A 17,772-nucleotide genomic window follows, 5' to 3' on the forward strand; every position below is an offset into this window, starting at 1 on the left:
GTGGTCATTTGTGAGATGTGTCAGAGGGAGTTAGTGCTACGCCTGATTTGCATCCTACATCGGGCAATTTGGTAGGGCAGGCTCGGCTTGATCTGCACCTTTTTAAAGCACCTGTAGTGTGATTTTTGCAGGTTTTCTATTCAAATGACAGACTCTGTGGAAGCTCTTTGAAACTAACTTTATGAATGACAGTTCGCCAGCCAGAGGGAGAAGTCAGCTTGCTCCTGCCGGTCTGGTGGAGCCCCAGAACATTTCCTTTTATTCCTTTTATTTCTAAAAATGAGGACTGGCACCCATGTACTGTTTTTCAGTCAAAGGTAAAAGGTGCTGTACGCTGGCACATGCAGGGATGTAGTGGAGGGCAAACCCACATAAACTCTATTTACCCACCTTCAAAAGATCTGATTGGCTACCAATGTGAAAATACTGTCGGCAGTTCTCATCGCTCTCCTTCATTTGGATCTGGCATTATTGCTTTGTGCATCACCTGCTCCTCCCTGCCTGCCCCTCCCTCCACTGCACCATCTATTTCCCAGGTCAGTGATTGGTAATTGGAGCTGTCTGACAGGAAGTGACAGCCTCTGTTGTTGTTGTGCTCTTTCTGTTGTGATGGGAAGGAGCATGTTCATTGGTAATTTACATAAAGGCCCTTGGGGGAATGAGCAACCCAACACTTGATCATCTATAATGGCCCAGTCTGTCCTTAGTGATGATCAGTCTAGAGAAATGATTGGAGGAGGCAGGGGGCCACTCCTAGAGCAGAACCGACTGTTGAGACACGACTTTGACTGCATGAAGAGAACGTAATTCTTCAAAACACCACTTTTTTAAAGTTCTAGTAACACTGTACATTTCTCCAGCCATGGAAAACAGGCACAATGCCTTTCTTACTGATGACAGAGAGGGGATTTTCTCTATATCTGCCCCAAGACCATTCTCGATACAGAGCACCCAGACAATGTCATTCTTCAAAGCGTCCACATAGACCTACTGATCACACTGTATAATTATTCATCATTGCTCCGTCTGGATGTTCATACCGGCAGCTGTAATGTCAAATCAAAGTCCAAAGTACTGAGACCCCCGCGCTTGTTGACAGCGTTTCATGCTGGAGTTAATTGGTCTGGATGACCCGTCAAACTAGCGGCCCCTGGCCAGCACTGAGGAGCCGAGGAGGAGATGGAAGGACGCTTCAGAGGTTGATCATCACCGCTATTAATAGCACCAGTCGCCCATAGCCTAAGAAGCTGCAAGAGCAAATCCCAAATGCAAAATAACTAATTCAATCCATCACCTTGACAAGGGAATAGCACTGACATTCATTATTCAGTGTTGTCTTTCCTATGCCTTAGGACAGTTCAACAATTTGTATCTGTGTGAACATTCACTACTGTCCCCAATAGTCAGTTTGTCCTGCATCTTAATCTGTGCTAACACTGATGTGCAGCTCTATAATTTTGACGAGCAATTGAAATAGATGGAAAAAGGGACCGAGAAATTTTCCAGAGGTATGGGTACATTTTTTAGTTTCGGATTGGTTATTACCGCTATAAAAATGAAGTACATTTGAATGTTAATGTACTTTGTATGCAACCGCAAAGTCAGCCTCCCATTTGTCATTAGCGGGAACAGTTCGAAGCTGTACATCTTTACGACATAAAAAATTAGATTCTTGGTTTTTCTTAGTTTCTAACTTTGAGTGAACGTTGTTCATATTCAAAATTATTGATTCCACTGTTCCAGGCCTGATGAATAATATATGGAACTGCTTAACTCAGTGATAAGATTTTAATAAACACAGCGTCTGAACAGAACAGAACATAAGCGCTCTTTCAAAAGGTTTGGCAGAACTCCTTTTTCTGAAATATTTTCTTCTGATGATGTGCCTCTCCCTCTCTCTCTCTCTCTCTCTCTCTCTCTCTCTGTCTCTCTCTCTCATTCATTCACATGCAGGTGTGTCCACATATTGTGACCTATCTCTGTTGGCTAACCATACAGTCTATTTGACAGGGATTTAACATGGTGCAGGATGCTTTAGAGACCCACTGATTTGATTGTGGGTTGGTTGGACTGTGGGTTGAGCTCTGAGGCACAGATATGAGAATTATTACACTGTGATGTGGATTTCGGTCCCATTGCTTTAGGAGCAATAAACTAGAACATCTCAAATGTTGCCAAAGCCTGGTATATCAGGTGGGAATATGAAGAGAATGTTAGGACAAAGCGTTCTGTTATATTCGGGGTAGGTGATAAACCTAGTTTCCTCTATCTGTCCTCTCTGTCCTTCCAGGATCTCCTCTGTTCATCTGTCTGGGACACTGTGCAGCAGCACAGGCCTCCACTAGGCTGCCGGTTAAACAGACACCATCACTGACTCGGGTAATTGCTTCATATGCAGTGTTTGATTCCATTAAAGATTGACTGATTGACAGGATGAGCCAGTCACTGCGCGGTGACTCATCCTGCCCAAAAATGATTGAGTAACAGAGTGCTTGGAGTTGGTGGGGGATGGTGTGTGTGTGTGTGTGTGTGTGTGTGCGCCTGTACAGGGGTCTGACTAGCCCATTCTGAATTGAAGCGTTGGCTTTGGAAAGAATGGAAAATGAATTGTGACAAGTGTAGAAAATGACCTGTCAAAAGGTCAATCACACCACACACAAACATCAGCATTAATCAAAACCAATGGAAAGGTTTTGATTAATTCAAATGGTTTATTTGAGCAACACTGGAGCCGGCAAAAGTGACAAGTGAACTAATAAAAGGCTCACTCAAACAATCTGAACAGTTCTATAAAGGCACTGAGGGAATATCAGAGTTGAAAGTAGCCACATAGGGTTCCCACAGACTCCCACTGGTGCCTCCAACTATAAAGGCAAACCTATCCTAAAACAAAGCGGATATATTTTATACAATAGTTCCTACCTATCACCAAAACTGTAGACAGTTTTTAACAACTGTTTGGCTAAAGAGTTAAAGAGTGTGAACCTGTCCAACAAGTGATGTTATCCAGAAGACCCTTGCCGCTTCAGTTAGGATACAATCTGGAAATTATTTGGACATATACATTTTGGTTATAATTCACATGCTATTGCAAAGTTTGGCTTGCAAATGGAAAATAAACTTTTTGCAGAAACATACATAACTCATGTTCAGCCGTCACTGTCAAGCCTTGTAGAAAATTCAGACAATAAATTGAGTGAAAAATGTCTCAACTCAATTAATCATTATGTAAATAATGCCTGTAGGGGGGTGACAGTATTTCAACAGGGGCACTATATTGCATTTACAGACTGATGAATTCATGTACAAAAAATTAGCATAGCCCATGGCCTCAGTGAGGGATAGGGTTGGAAAATAGTTTCCAAGTTTTTTATACTTAGAACTATATAAGGGTTATATAAAACATAGAAGTACAACCAAATACCTTAGGAACTAAAGAAGGGAAAAACCTTCATGGGGTAATCAATCATACACTTAAAGAACAAAATAATATTTTGGTGAATTACTGGTGAACTGCCTGTTTAAACAAAAGTTGTGTCCAAACAGAAACAAAAATGATTATCTAACAGCCTCCTTGTAGAAGACCACAGACTTCAGATATCCTCTCTCCAGAATCAAGAGGAACCCTGGACTAGCAAGGGCTCTTAATGTCCTCAACACACAGAGCACAAGTCCAGCTCATCCTGACTAATGAGTTGGCAACAAACAGGCAGCAGCAGCTCTGATAGGAAACCAACCTCAAAATGGAGCATCAGGGTTATTGACTGACGCCCATAACAGTGGAAAACTAACACCCACAAGAGAAAATGGAAAAGTTAAGAGCAGTGGTGTCTTTTCTTTGGTTAAGATGGTATCCCCTTTGGCGCTTTGCCATCTCTTTTCAAAAATGATGCCACCACAACCAATGGAGAAGACCTTCCTGGTTAATTATAACTAATTAAAGGGGCTACATGTTGCATTTAACATCAATAAATCATTACCACATAAAGACATTAGTGTAATTAATGTAAACAAACAAGACCATTTCCGAGAAGACTGACAGCCTCTATCAGCCTCGACACTGTATTTTACATTGTGCATTACCGGGTCAGATTTTGGGAAATGCTGGATTGCTTTACAATACAAAGGATGATTGCTTTATGACACAAAAAAGGAAGAGGGCGCTGTTCTTCCAGCACAAACAGAGATAAAGCTTTCAGAGTTTCTTGCCATGGCAGATGGTGGAAGGAGTGAACAACTTTATCTTCGTTCGTTTATCTTCTTCAGTCTTCCGTTATTTTTGAGAAACATTAGCATTAACAATACTTCAGATATTACCAATTTCAACCTTGGTCTCATTAGTTTACAGTAATATACCAAGGTATCACAATTCATTTGACAATGATGTTTAAAAATGCTACACACAGCACCTTTAACATTAGATATCAAAGGCTTCTACCACAATGTACGTCATTGGGGAGCTGTGTTTGGAGAAGGACAGACGAGTTGGTATTAAGATAATGTAAAATCAGACAGTCCTCCCCTGACATAAAACACTTTGCTTCCCTTCCTGGGGCTGACAGGCTGTGTGGCATCCCTCTGTGCCAGACTGTGAAATGATGACTGTCTCACAGATGTGCAGAGCCCCAGTAAGGGAAGAGGGGAAGGAGAAGGGAGAATAGGGGAGAGGTATATTAATGGAGAGGGGGGTGGGAGGGGTTGACTTGCCACTTGGGCTGCTTGTCAGGTACAGCTGCTACAGACTATGGTTGACTCACATCACTTCTCCTTGATTCAAAGTCAATGGCAGCAGCAGCTGTTTGTCCCCAACACTTAGCACTGTGGAGCTGTCACCAGAGACAAACGTACTCTAGCTCCACAAACATCAAGGACAACGTCTTTTTAATTTGCGCTGCATCAAAACAGTCAAAATGCAAATGCGAAACAAATGAAAAACCTGAATTCTTAGGTCAAGTGGGCGTCAAAACAAACAGAGAATGACGATATAGCACAGAGCGAAGTCTTAACATAGATATGCAGGGAGGAGGCACAGTAGGCTTGTGGCGTATCACATGCGAGAATGAGGGAAATATCTCTTTCATGCTTGGGAGGCCATGGCTCATTTCCCTAATGCAAATGAAAGCTGCAAGCAAAAAGGAAGGCAAATGCTGTTGGACGGCTGACAGTGCTGTGTGGAAAATGTTGTGTGACTGGAGCTGGGACTAGCACAGTCCCCCAGTGTGTGCCACTGAAGGAGAGAGGGGGGGGGGGGGGGGGGGGTCGAGGGGGGGGGAGGGGGAGGATTTCCTTTTCATAAGAGCTTTGGCTTCCAAGGGGTTCTCTCAAAATGTGTGTGTGACCATAAGGGCTCTTGTATTTTCTTATTTGTCTTTCATGTCACAAGGGCTTTAGTTTACTCAGACAGACACACACTGACACACACACACAAGTTGAAGGTAAACTTGTAAACATGTGTTGAGAATCAGACACTGATGACTAACGATTCTCTCACTGACTGTGTGTGAGTGTGTGTGTGTGTGGGGGGGGGGATAAGTGGAGCCTGTGGTTTAGCCTGAGTATCTGCTGGGGATCTGTGGATAGGTCTGGTTTTTAAATAGAAATCTTTGGGTCTGACTATTGACGCAGAGGCGAAGATGCTCAAACAAGGGCTGAGACTCAGATCCTCCAGGCTAAAAGCCAGCGAGAGGGCACTTGTAGGCACTTAGCATCCAAGAACTTCATGTAGCCAGCCACCATCCTCTGGACAGTCGTTCTGGAAGTTATGTAAGCTCCGGTTATAAATATACATTTTTGCTGTGAGAGAGGAGGCCAGCTGTGAGTGAGGACAGAATTGGAGCACCTTGTTCCTTTTATACTTCATGCCCAAAGAGGTCCCAGTCCAGTGCCTATGATCTCCTACAGTAGACCCATTTCAGCCTCTGCGTACTGTGGGGAGATTGTGCTGCAGTAACCTTACACTCAGGATAAGGTGATGGAAGGGAAATCTGGAGCACTGGTTTCCCTACTTGCATTTAGTTGGCTGATTCTTCCCCAGCCAACCATGAATGGGCAAATTCATTAAACTTCTGCCCTTACTTCAATAAACCAATGATTTCCCCCAAAAGGCTAAGTCTACAGGGGCTTCACATTCACAAGATATGTTGCACTGTAAACACTAAAGACATAATGTTGCATAGCCTATTTATAATAGCCTAGATGAGGACAGGCCAGCCTATAGTGGTTTGAGACACCATTATGTAACCAGAAGGTCTAAGGTTCAATCCCAACAGAAGCCATGTGTCCTGTCAAAGTGTCCTTGAGCAAGACACTGAAGCTCTACCTGCTTACTCATTGTAAGTTGCTCAGGATAAAAGCGTCAGCTAAATGCCTAAAATGTAAATGTCCCATAAATGATGTGCAGAGTAAAGTTTCTGTGCATATGCCCTTGCACTTGTTTCTGATTCTGTGAGGCACGTTCGCCAGAGTCTCCAACTATTGGGGCGACCTAGTGCTTAAAGTCCCAAGGAAAGGGCATTTCGATGGTGTCCTGCTTCTGTAATTTGACGTATTTCTGGTTGAAACAGGATGTTAGAACAGGACATAAGGCAGGGAGGTAGGGACTGTTGAAAGGTGGGCGTGTTTCTGTTTGACCACAACAAACATGGAAAGTGACTCAGTGCTTTGTGCATAAATGAGCTGTCACTAATGATGGATTCTGAAAAATGAATAAATTCCAGCCACAGAGATGCAACCAAGGTGTCTTGGATGAACACACAAAAATGCATCATGTACCATGTTGCCACCTGTGTCACTTTGATAGCTGTCAAGTTGCAGGTTTTATATGATGGGAGGGGTGGAGGGGGGATTGTTCAAAAATCTGTCATGGTATTATTGGTCTGTCTACTGGTAGGCTACACAATGAAGTAAACACTAAAAATATACTGGAAAGTACTCAAGACGCCTGTGCACAGCCACTTATAATCAGGTGCTGGTCAGTTGCAGGAATACAAAATACTGTGAGACTTTGCTGACAATATACTCACATCATTTTTCCTATAACATTTGCAAAATAGGCTTATAAAAGGAGCAAACAACGCGTTTCGCTTGTTGCTTCCTCAGGTTTGCTTACTGCTTACTAAAAATATGCTATTTTCCAGGAAGTAACTAATGGGATTTTGATGGAAAAATACAAGAAAATACAAATTTTAATTCCCCCCCCCCCCCATTTATTGTTAAACAGCTGCACGTTATGATATGGAGAATTAGCTAGCAAGGTGGAAAAGTCATTTTTCATTTCATTATGACTTTAAGAAGACTGTCCTTCAACTGGAGGACCTGGGTTCAAACATCCGTTAGCAGTAGTTGCGAATCCTGGTCCTCAGGACTCAGAGTCCTGTTGGTTTTCAAATCAGGGATTGATTTACACCTGGGATGGAAGGTGAATGCAATTAACAAGCTAGTAGGATATAAAACCAGAAGTACTCTGGGCGCTGAGGACCAGGGTTGAAAGTGTCCTTGAGCAAGGCACTTTTCCCCTACCAGCTGCAGGATCTGACCAGGCTGCACCCTGACCTGCTGAGAGGAAGGCTGCAAGCAGAGAGAGAAGTTCCCCACAGGGAGCAATAAAGTACCACATTACATCATTAACTACACTCTATCCAAGTTAACCACTTGCACTGGAAAAAAAACAAAAAAACATGATCGTGCTCATGAAAAGGAAGGTTTTCGAGCCACCATGAGGATGTAGGGAGCGGAAGCCTCCGCTCAGGTAAGCGGAGCCAATAGGAGCGCAGGAGGGAGTGCTCAGCAGCAGAGAGGCGGTCCGCCCCGCCACAGCCACAGCACACCTTCAGATGGAGCCGAAGTAGGAGCAGCAGTCAGATCTACCGAGCCACAGCAGCGTCTCTCACACGGATCCGGAGGTTTTGCGTCGGGGGGACAGGTGACAGCCCAGCCCGACCTCGACCCAGCCGTCTGAACTGAACGTCCTTCGGTGGAAATTACTGCTGTTTAACCCCCCTCCTCCTCCTCCTCCTCCTCCTCCTCCTCCTCCCGCCGCCGCCGCCACACCACCCCACCTCCTCCCCCGATTGCCACAATAGATGTTCCTCACAACTACATGCATTTCGATCTGATCATCTAAGCCCAGTCCGCCAAGATGGAAAATGCGCACACTAAATCGGCGACTGAAGTTTTAGACAACTTCGGTGTGAACGAAAACACCGGGCTGACGCTGGAGCAAGTGAGAATCAATTTCGAGAAATATGGACCGAACGGTGAGTAGTTCTGTTTTTATAATTTCTCCTCCTTCAGTTTCAGTTCAAAGCCGATGCGCACACATCGATTAATCTGCCAGAAAAATACCCTACAACTAGTTTCCTTATCTTCTGAGCTATCGCAAATAGTGCGTTGACAAAACATTAATCATATTCCCTCTGGCGCACAGTCAGTGGAAATGTTCTTGTAAGTGGCAGATCCACTGATGCATAGTCTGTGTTGAAATCATTCAGTGCACATCACACTGGTTAAAGTTGTCGGTACGCGTACAGGCGCGTTCAGATAGAGATCAATACAAATTAATCAACTAATTGGAATAATGGATGCTGAAGGACTTTTTGTGCAGCCTGTCCTCCCTTATAGGTCGCATTTCTGCTCTCTGTCATGTCAACACTGCATTGGAAGTCAGTCAGCTGATATGCAATTGTTCTTAATGACTGTTATGAAAGCTGAATTCCCATCAAAAACCAAACCTGCCACCACCCATGGCGCGAGTATCTATATTTCTGTTAGTGGAGCCTCATGTGCTGCACTGCATCTGAAGACAGGCAGAGACAACACACTCCCCATCCCTGCCTGGCTGTCATGCGGGGATCAGGAAGTCCAGTGCAGGATATACTGTAGTGGAAGAAGATAAAAAACAGAAAGAACTTGAACAACCTGTTTTCGCTTTCAACAGTTGTGCTCTGCATGGGCCAATACTTCTCAGTTCAAATTACATGATCTGAGAGGGAAGTATATTTACAGTGATATTAAAAAAAAAACACAATTTAATCATGATTAAAAACATCAGTCTGTTACAATCAGTCCTCTGCTGTCAAACCAGTAACACTAGTAAAGTGCGGCTCAATGCACAGCCCTTGCATTGCTATCATATTAGTGTGTGTTGTATTGGCTGAAATGTATCCATGTCGTGGATTATAACATGTTGAGCCGCAGAAGCTTTCACAGTCTAGTCTAGTCTTGTTTATTTATACAGCCCTTTATCACAGTCAAGTCTCAAAAGGGGTTTACATACCATATACATATACACATCATATACATCCTATACTAGGTCATATACAGACTTCACAGCAAAGGGCCCCCGCTAAGTCTCCCTCATCTTTTCGTGCTGCGCTGATGTTTGATGAGTGCTCGGTGTTGAACTTGGACCTGACATCACCACCTTTCCCTCCTGGCCTGTCATTTGCATGTGTGGCCAAGCTGTGGAGCAGAGCGGCATATTGTGCCAGTCAAACAGTAGCCCTTTTGTTGCGAGCAGCCACTCTACCCAGGGGCTCGTGATGACTTCATGGAAAAAGCAACGTCTTGCCACAGATAGCATCTCTTTCGCTTTTAGCTGTGAACTTCCTGCCTGTGTGAGCGCGCACAGATAAATGCCGCAGGGAGGGAATACCCTTTCCTTTTTTGGGGGATGGGATGGGGGGTGGGGGGGGGCTGATTGGAGGGTTATCCGTTGTAGCTGCTCCTCCACGGGCCAAAAAGGAAAAAAAACCATTAAAACGGCCGCTGTTTGTGTACTATTTTAGTACGTGTCACTGCTGAGTGATGTATGGCTGCAGAACGCCTCATCCCCCCCTCCTTCTCAGAAACCACAGACTTTGTAGTCGACTGCAAGGACTTAGTGTGAGTCTTGCTGTTTGTTCCAGCCAGCAGCGTCTGTTAGCGGGAGGCACGATCGCCCCTGCTCTCTCTGACACGGATCCACTGTAGTGTTTCACTTGGAGGCACGGTTAGCCGGATCTCATTATCGGCAGCATTATTAAATCAACATGTCCACAAACATGATCTCCCCTCCGCCGTCTTGACTGGGTCAACAGAGGTTCAGTGTTTGTCACAGTCTGGGACACGACGGGGTAAACGGAAGGTCAGAGCGACATCATCCACTGTAATTTCACCACCTGTATACAGCAACTCCCAAGTGTCCGCGGGAGGAGGCACCGGCATTCCAGGGGATGATGTGACACGCTGCTCCCTCGCGCTCAGACACAACACTCATCCATGGGACCGGGGGATGGGGGATAAAGGGGGGGGGGGGGGGGGGGGGAATTCACACACTCTGTCTGCCTCTGGAGCTCTGGGACGGAGGAGGGAGTTTAACCAATGGGAGCAGACGTGGTGAGGGTCCGCACAGTGGAGGGGAAGAGGGGGGCGAGGGCAGCTACTGCGTAGGGCGTCCAGAAACATGGTGGTTATATTCTGTGTTTTAGGTTAGATGTCTCCTCGACTGGGGGGAAAAAAATAATCTTTACTGAAAGACGATGAGAGTCTGTGTCTCGCCTCATTAGCTCTATAGATAATTTCAAGTTGAAAATGTAGTGGAACATTGGCTCTGAGGTCAGATGCTTGAGCCTGGTTATAGGCTGTTATCTCTATATAATCGTGGCAACATGGCAACATCTGTTAAAAGCTGAGAGTATCCATGCGGTTTCCCAGTAATGTGGCCTCAACAGCAGAGTGATTCAAGTGGTTTTGCACTGATGCCTAATTAGAAAGTTTAGTAAAGCAGGAGGTTCAACTTATCGATATGACCTTGTCTTTTTGTTTGGCGCTGAAGAAGCTGTTTGTGTTTTATGCTCCTTATCTCTCATGTGGTTTTATAAAATGCTGTGTTTCAATGCCGCAAGAAAAGACAGGTGAGCACTCACGATGCTTCTTAGCTTCATTTCAGTACTTTGATGTGCTGTAACAGAGAAACCTCAGTGAGCAGCGTGTTCAGAGTATCTGGTCCCTTTCTGAGATGTTGGAAAATTGGCTTGGCGGGCGCATCTGGACAACCTTTTCTACAAAGCAGGCTGTGCGGGAGGAGGGAGGCGGCTGACCTTTTATTCACATGTTCCATTTATGGTCCACTCAACTGCCTTATTTGCTACTTCATGCCCCCCTAAGACACACACACACACACACACACACACACCTCCATACTAGTCTAGTTAATTCACTGTCCAGAAACACAAACACTTCAATTTGCAAGACAATTTATCACTTTCACTGAGCTGGTGCGATCACACAGTGTGTAGTAAAGGAAGTCGCAGGCTCCCTGTGCTCTGTGTGTGGGTGCAGAAAGAATGTTTGTGCTGTTAAAGCTTGTGCTGCTTCGTGAGTGTGTCCTGTACTCTCACAACCCCGATTGAAGGCGCACTTTGTCCTTCCTTAGAAAGCCTCAGTACAGAGTTTGTGTGGGCATATTGGCACATTGTTGCTAGATCCCTATTGATGATCTTTTCACTGTGTGCCCTACTGTACCTGTACTTATGGTGCACAACCACAATTGCCAATTTCTCTGTGGAAGAAAGATGTGCGAGCAACCAGCCTTTTTTTCTGTGTGATGTTTGACCTAGATGGCAGTTTTCACCAGAGATGTTCATTTTCACGGACTTCATTTATTGATTTCTCTTCTTATATAACATTTAAGAGATTTTGGTGCTTGAAAAATTATACAAACCGCACCTTCAAAGCTATTTGTAAGATTTTAAGACTTGTAAGGTTTTCCTGAATTAAGAGACATCATTAATCAAAGTATGTGAAATTAATCATAATACATTGCTGCTCCTCACTGGAGACCTTTCGAAATCTGGCGTCCAGGTTGCAAAATGCAGCTTGATGCTTTCACCAGTAAAATTGTGCAAGTTAAACAACCTACCAACACATGTTATCTCACCATCATTATAAAATGTCTATCACAGAATACAGATGTTCATTTCCATGCGTTGTGCATTCTGAGTAAATACTGAGATGAGTAAATACTCAGAAGCCGATACAATTACTAGTAATGCCCACCACAATCTGCCCAATCTACCCAAAATATCCCGGCGACAATGGCAGTAACAAAGATAAGTCCATTTCACTGTCTACTAGTTAGAACATATTATCCTCAGTTGACCCGCAATTGCTTTAATTTCCATTATACTATTTTAATTCCTATTACTGATCATATTCTAAGATGTGCGAGCATGTTTCGTAAGAGTGGAAATGTAACGTTTGAGTTTAAGGATATATTTCCTTTCAGAGGGATGATTTTCTGACGCTGATGCAATCTCAAACTTGTCTGAAGTTGTTACCGGTGATCATTAGGCCATACGGAACTCAGCATATTATGCAATGCTACACTATAATGCTATCAGCACCATGGTTGCCACGAATAATAATTACAACTTCCTCTAGTGGGATCACACACAGTGTTGTTTCTCTTCCTGTTCTACAACTTAAAAGCAAGGCTCTCTCAGTCTGACTTGCTCGCTCCTGCGTTTGAAATGCGATTTCAACATGTGAGAGTTATTCTGCCGTTTCCTCCTCCTCCTCCTCCTCCTCCTCCTCCTACAAAGCAACACGCTCATGCACAGTACAATACACTCCTCAACCGGCGGCTTTCTACTTCCATTTTACTATCAATTATTCTGGAAGTTGTTCAATTGAGAGCCAAATTCTTGTAACAATGTTTGATTTGTGTGGGCTGAAAAGGGAGAGTTGAGTTTGAGAAAAATAATAAGAAGTCCTTTGGGGCGTTGAGTCACTTCCCTGTTCTAGTGGGCTGTGTGTGCCTGCCCAGCTGCCTTCAGAGAAACCGTGATCCTGTGCTAACTTGTCACTTGTCTTGGATTCTTACCTCCCACCTCTGCAGTTGTCAGTCACCATCAAGCCCTTATGGAGAGATGATGTTGAGTCACTGGGCTCTAAAGCGCTGCCACCGCCGCTCTGCTGTCCGGACCGTCCGGACAGCAGAGGTGTGTGTGTGTGTGTGTGTGTGTGTGTGTACAGTAAGATGTACTCAAAGGTGTTTGTGTTTCAAGGAGTGTATTGTGTATACACAGAGCATGCTGTACAGTACTATAGCTGCGAGGAGGACCTACTGTAAAGTCAACATTATGTCATAGCACTCAGATAAATCTTAAATTATCTGAATCTCGTGACTGAACCTATCCCACTTCAACAGAGTGGGTAAATGAAAACATCTGGGGAGAAAAGAAACATTAAAGTCTCAGTGAGATTAAGAAATTGCCTTTTTACCTCATTCGCTAATTCTCCATATCATAACCTATTTAACAATAAATGCCAAAATAATTCGTTTTTATTTTGTCATTTTTTTCTATATCAAAACCCCATTACTTTTACTTCCTGGAAAACTATGTATTTTTCTTGGTTACTTCATGGCGTACCAGTAGGCGTACATAAAAATTCCAACCAATAAAACCATTACAGATATTTGAACAATCCCCCCTCCGCCCCCCAATCATATAAAACCTGCAACATGGTGCATTTTTGCGAAAACCCCATTTCCTTTTCCTACGACACCATGGTTGCATCTCGGTAGCTGGAATTTATTCATTTTGAAGCATCTGGAATTTCTGACAGCTCCAAGATTATGTGCAAATCATTTTTGAACTTCAACACTTTACAACAGTCCCTCCCCATATTGTTGTGTCCCGCCTCTACATCCTGTTTCAACCAGAGATACATCGCATTATGAAAGGAAGACGCCATCGAAATGCCCTTTCCTGGTGAATTAAAAGCTTTTGGGTGTTCAGTGACTTGCTCCCCTGCAGAGAATTCATAATACAATTTATACAGGGATTCCACTGTTTAAGCCGACATGGCTAAGTTCAAGATGTCAAGCTGCCAAGGGTTTAATACAGTATGGGCATGTTAACAGTGTAGGTTTTGAGAGTCACAGCATCTTTTCCAGTGACATGGATATCCATTTCCAGTGTGCATATGTGTGCTTACTCTTTCTCGTGCACATTTCTGTGATTTCTTTTTTTTCTTCCACCATTTCAAAGAATTTCCATCCATTTTGACCATTTCACTAGTTTGAACAACCTCTGTTTCTATGGGGTTGGGATCAGTAAGGCTTTACTGTACCAGGCATTTGATTGGATGGAAGTGTCGCTCTGGTTTCTAAACCTAGAATGAACCCTATAAATAGCATGGTGTTAACACAGATATTTCAGTCTTTTGGGGGACTGCTGACTGTTTTACACGGCATTCAGCTTCTCTAATTGGCTACTGGGTGATTGGGTGCGATCTTCCTGGCTGGCCTGTTGGGATGTTCAGAACGTGGTTCTTCTCAGACCTGTGACCTTTTTAGAGAGGAAGCTTTGGGCCTTGACGAGATATCAACTTTGATATCATCATCTCATGCGTGTCCTGCTCAGTTGACAGCCTCTTCCTCTTCCTCTGTGACTTGCCAGTGGAGCCGCTCATTTTACTGCACATGGTAAAACGTGGAACAAGGCTATTTCATGGTGAACTTACAGTATTTATTCCAGCTGAAGCTGATGCACGAGGAAGTATTAAAGTGTGTAAAAGTGAGTGCATGCACGCAAAAGTCTTGTCTGTTAATCATCAGCATTTTCGGTGATGTGCAAATTGTTTAATAATTAATATATAATTTCATAATGGGCCAAGCCAAAATTAATTGATTTCAAGATGAAGCTGGGCCAAATTGCCGGCTCTTCAGTAAGATATGGTTTGCACTGTGATCTCCATAGTCATACAGTAGGTTTATTCTTCTCTGGCACCGTTTGTCAGAGATGCCAAGTCATAAAAATGTTGTAAAATGGATGTACGTGACGTGTGTGCGCACCATATATTTTAGTCATATAAAATAAATGGTGCGCACAGTCACGTCCACTGGTAGAGTGCGCCACTGTGGTGCTGAAGAGCGGACGGCTGTGTCCTAGATACTATTGTTGAAAGACTATGGGAGTGAGAGGTGCTGCAGGATGACCTGAGCCTGCACTGTCCTGTGCAGCCAAGTAAGGAAAAATCCAGTCTCGTTTCCCCTGACCTCACCAGGCTTGATGATCCCCCATCAGGACCAGCACTTCCAAAGCACAGGCACAGCAGCAGTTGAGCTGAGTCTTCATGTCATCTGCTGTCTTGATTGACCAGAAAGGATAGCATCTTGACTTGGAAACACTTTTTTTTTTTACATGACAGTCTTTCAAAGATGGACTCATTTCACATTTCACACAGTTCAGGTTGCCTCTCCCCTAGCTCAGTGAACATTGTCAGTTGCAATGTTGTCAATTGACGGTATTGGCTCTCTCCTCTCTGTGTCTCCAGCATGGTGAGGACTACAGGTTGATCAATTAATCAAAGATGGCAGCCAGTATTCTCCTCCTCTCCACCACTGTCCTTTTATTTTTGCCCTCCACATGGCAATGCAATTCTTTGCCTCTCATTGAAAATCAAACCATTTTTCCTGGTTTTGTCCACAGTACTCAACGCTAAACGGAAACCAGCTTGGGAGCCTTGATGTGTCAGCTGTTTTTAAACTTTTGCCTAATGTTGGTTGGGAAATGCCACTGCTGCCTGAGACTCAGTTTATTACTGTGAATTGAGAGCGCAACGGATGAGAATTGCTCGAATAGACTCCAACAGCTCCTAATCACTTTAATCGCATTTAAAAATGTCTATTGTAATGCCTTAAAAATTATTCATGAGGTTTATTGCCATTGAATAACAAAAAAAATCACCTTTTAAGGTATTTATAACCTGTGAATATATTTCAAATGATTTATAGAGCATTACAGCTAATTACAAACTATTTCTAAACTATATAAACAAGTTCCAAACTATACTATACGGTTAATGAATTATGAATTGCTTAGAAAGGCTTTATAGAGCATATAACTTGATTATAAACAATAATGATGTATAAAAACGAATTTTGAACTATAATTATTATTTTTCAGCCAATAGAAAGCGGTTAACTCTTCACAAGCTCTTTACAAAGCATGTAAGAGTTTATAACATTTTTTTAACTGCTTTTATATTTGTTTATTTCTTTTATAGATTTGGACATAAGACGATTCATGTGTTTGTTTACAGTTGATATCGCCACTTTAATCCAGTGTGAGAGGATGCTGGGCTTTTAATAATAACTGAGGAATAGCTGCATGTCAAGGATCCTTGTCCTTGTTTCATTATACTGGAGAGAAATGATAAGTGACTTGGTCCCACTGCTCCCTCTGCTCCCATTCTGCCCCATAGGTGGGTTTTTACCTGAAGATAGCTGGTGCCACTCACCCACTTGACATGGTTACACTTCCTCCGAGAAGGGAAGCCCTCCATTGAAATTTATGTAAATGAAGGGAAAAAAACTGACCTTGTCGGACTGGAGACATTTTCATATGCAGCTGCCTGCGCTGCCCCCGTGTAGCAGAGAAAATCAGGTTAGGCAGGAGAATGGGGTACATTTATAATTCACATTTGATACGGTTAATGCATTCGGACCTTTTCCGGCGGGAGAATACATTAGGAGGGTGAGTGGGCGCAGGAAGGTATAGCATGTCAGTAGGGGTTACCATCATGGCATTTATAGTCCTATTTCACATTCCCATGGTTTGTGGAGGGAGTCGGGCTCCCTGGACCTTTAGTCAGAACAGGTCTCGCTACCTAGATGAACCCACTCTTCTTGTCCCCCCCCCTACTACAATTAACTGACTGGCTGCTGGCTGTTTATTTGGTGGAGTGCATGTTTGCCTAAATGCTACCTCACGGCCAACTGTGTATTAGCAGTCTGAGGAGGCCAGAAAGTGAGCGTGTTCACATCGAAAATGTGTCGGGTATGATGCCTGGAGTCGGAGCATGCTGCATCAAGGCCCTGCTGATTGCATAACAGTTATTCTTGGTAAATTTTGATAGACACTGGCACATTACCTAGTGAAACACAATTTTTCCAGGAGCCTTCATGAGCCAAGTAGCCATGGTAACTCTTCTGAAAACTTTCTCATATTTGCAGTTTACACAAGAGGGCCTGAACTCCAGCTTGTTATTACTGCCTAACCATACTCAGATGTGACGTTTATTGGGGGTCCTTATAATCTGGCCTGTAATTTGTTAATAGACTCAGTCAGACTAGAGAGAGAGAGAAAGGGGGGGTGTGCAGTGAAATCTCCTCTATCAGCAGATCATTTGCAGTGCTGATGGATAGATGGTGAGTTTCCTGCTTTTCTTCCCGACTCTCTGGACGTGGAGACCAACTCCCCGCTGTTGTTGGCAACTGTCTCCAGGAAGTGTCTCCCCTCTCGCTCTGCGCTGCTCACATTGCTGCGTGTAAACAAGCTGGCTCTTTTATTCATTGTCTGGATCTGGGACGGGAGGAGGCGGGGAGGTTGTGGTGAGGGGAGGGGGGGGGGGGGGGGGAGACGGGGAGAGAGAGCGAAGAAAGAGAGACAGAGAGAGAGAGAGGGAGAGAGAGAGGTGAAGTCAGTATTCAGGAATGTGCCTGGGCAGGCCTCGGGTTGACACAACCCAGATGACTGTGAGGGAATCCTTGGCAGAGGGAAGCCGGGGAACCCCGTTCAACACCTCCAGCCCTTTCCCTCCCTCCCTCTTTCTCTCTCTCTCTCCTTCTCTCACTCTCTCTCCCCCCCCCTCCCCCCCCACCCCCTTCGTCTGTCTCGTCCTTCCAGTCGGCCCCGTCTTTGTCTCCAGCACTAGAGTTGCAGCCAGCCTGTCTGCCATAAAAACATTATACAAGTAGGGAGGCACAGTAATGGGGGAAAAGGG

General features: G+C 44.1%; 1 protein-coding gene across 1 annotated transcript in view; it reads left to right on the forward strand.

Annotated features, from left to right (window-relative positions):
* Positions 1–7,840: 7,840 nt before the first annotated feature.
* The window catches only part of atp2a3 (ATPase sarcoplasmic/endoplasmic reticulum Ca2+ transporting 3), a 42,771-nt gene continuing 32,839 nt past the window's right edge, over positions 7,841–17,772 (forward strand). Inside the window, exon 1 of the mRNA XM_071901725.2 lies at positions 7,841–8,255. Within this exon, the coding sequence (XP_071757826.1) occupies positions 8,138–8,255 (118 nt within the window). The 5' untranslated portion in view covers positions 7,841–8,137. The remainder of the gene's footprint in view (positions 8,256–17,772) is intronic.

Source organism: Centroberyx gerrardi, chromosome 11, assembly GCF_048128805.1.
Source record: "Centroberyx gerrardi isolate f3 chromosome 11, fCenGer3.hap1.cur.20231027, whole genome shotgun sequence".
NCBI classification, from domain to species: Eukaryota; Metazoa; Chordata; class Actinopteri; order Beryciformes; family Berycidae; genus Centroberyx; species Centroberyx gerrardi.